General features: G+C 60.7%; 2 protein-coding genes across 2 annotated transcripts in view; one reads left to right on the forward strand and one right to left on the reverse strand.

The window, feature by feature from the left end:
- Positions 1-561: 561 nt before the first annotated feature.
- FAM3A (family with sequence similarity 3 member A) lies at positions 562-1,684 on the forward strand (the record flags this gene model as incomplete). Its single annotated transcript, XM_026053270.1, has 5 exons — positions 562-620; positions 868-918; positions 1,064-1,148; positions 1,225-1,351; positions 1,427-1,684. Coding segments are annotated over 5 exons (418 nt in total), but the record flags the coding sequence as incomplete, so codon positions are not given.
- G6PD (glucose-6-phosphate dehydrogenase) overlaps positions 1,553-1,685 on the reverse strand; it is a 7,467-nt gene continuing 7,334 nt past the window's right edge. Inside the window, exon 5 of the mRNA XM_026053271.1 lies at positions 1,553-1,670. Coding sequence (XP_025909056.1) covers positions 1,553-1,670 — 118 coding nt within the window. The remainder of the gene's footprint in view (positions 1,671-1,685) is intronic.

The following is a 1,685-nucleotide window of genomic DNA, read 5'->3' on the forward strand; positions in this document are numbered from 1 at the left end:
CCTCATTGACCCTCATGGACTCTCATTGACCCTCCTTGACCCATGTTGACCCTCCTTGACCCTCGTTGACCCTTGTTGACTCTCATTGACCCTCGACCCTCATTGACCCTCATTGACCATCACTGACCCTCATTAACCCCCATTGACCCCCCTTATCCCCCACTGACTGTAATTAATTCTCAATGACTCATTAACCCCTCTTGATCTCATTGACCCTCATTAACCCCCATTGGCCGTCATTGGCCCCTCATTAACCCCCATAGACCGTAATAACCCTCATTAACCCTAATTGAGCCTCATTAACCCTCACTGACCCTAATTAACCCCCATTGACCCTCATTAACCCCCACTGACCCTCATTAACCAGCAGTGACCCTAATTAACCCCCATTGACCCTCATTAACCCCGTTGACCCTCATTTAGCCTCATTAACCCTGACCCTAATTAACCCTAAGTGACCCCATTAACCCACATTGAGCTCATTAACCCTCATYAACCCCCAATGACCCTAATTAACCCCCATTAGTCCTCATTAACGCTAATTACCCCCCCCTTTTACAGGCTCATGAGCAGCGTGAAGAACAACGTGGGGAGGGGGCTCAACGTGGCGCTCGTTAACGGTGAGCGGGGGGGAGGGCGCGAATTGTCCCCCCCATTAAAACATAGAAGGGTAATTAATGGGGTAATTAGCCCCATTAAGGTATGGGGTGTTAATTACCCCCCCGGTGTATTGGGGGGGGTTACGGGTGTTTTTTGCCCCCTTTGGGGGGTGATTTTTGCAATGGGGGGGAGCGACACCAAGGGGGGTCACTGCCCCTTCTTTGTTCATGGTAATTAACTAATTAACAATAATTAATTGCCCCCCAGGTGTGAGCGGGGAGCTCATCGCCGCGCAGGCCTTCGACATGTGGGCCGGAGGTAAGGGGGGGGGCGCTTTTTGGGGCAAAATCCGGGGATTTTGGGGTCTGTTTATTGTAACCTTGGGGGGGGGGAACACCCTGAGTGGGAGGGGCGCAACAGGCGGCCGGGGCTGTTGTTGGCAACAGCCGGCAACCCCCGGCAGACGTCAACGAGCTGCTCAAGTTCCTGCGGCCGCTGCACGAGGGGACCCTGGTGCTCGTGGCCTCCTACGACGACCCGGCCACCAAGTAACAACCGCGCGGGGCCGGGTGACGCCGCCGCGTGACACCGGGCGGGCGGGTGACGCCGCGCGGCTGTTGGCAGGCTCACGGAGGAGACGCGGCGGCTGTTCGCGGAGCTGGGCAGCGCCGTGGCGGCCGAGCTCGCCTTCCGCGACAGTTGGGTGTTCGTGGGCGCCAAGGGGGTGCGCGACAGGAGCCCCTTCGAGCAGGTGACGCCGCCGGGTGACGGCGCCGGGTGACGCTTGGGGGGTGTTGGGGCCAGGCGGTGACGGTGGTCCCCGCAGCACGTGCGCAACAGCCGCGGCGCCAACAAGTACGAGGGGTGGCCGGCGGCGCTGCGCATGGAGGGGTGCATCCCGCGGCGCGGCGCCGAGCCCTGACGGCACCGCGACGGCGGCACCGCGACGGCGTCACCGCGACGGCACCGTGACGTCACCGCGACACCCCCACGATGTCACCGCGGCGGCGCCGTGACATTGGCAGGTCGCCGTGACATCAGCGCGGCACCGCGACATCACGCGGGGGTCCCTGTGATGTCACCGC

The sequence above is a fragment of the Nothoprocta perdicaria genome, unplaced genomic scaffold, assembly GCF_003342845.1.
Source record: "Nothoprocta perdicaria isolate Ctin4 unplaced genomic scaffold, notPer1 scaffold_972, whole genome shotgun sequence".
Taxonomy (NCBI): domain Eukaryota; kingdom Metazoa; phylum Chordata; class Aves; order Tinamiformes; family Tinamidae; genus Nothoprocta; species Nothoprocta perdicaria.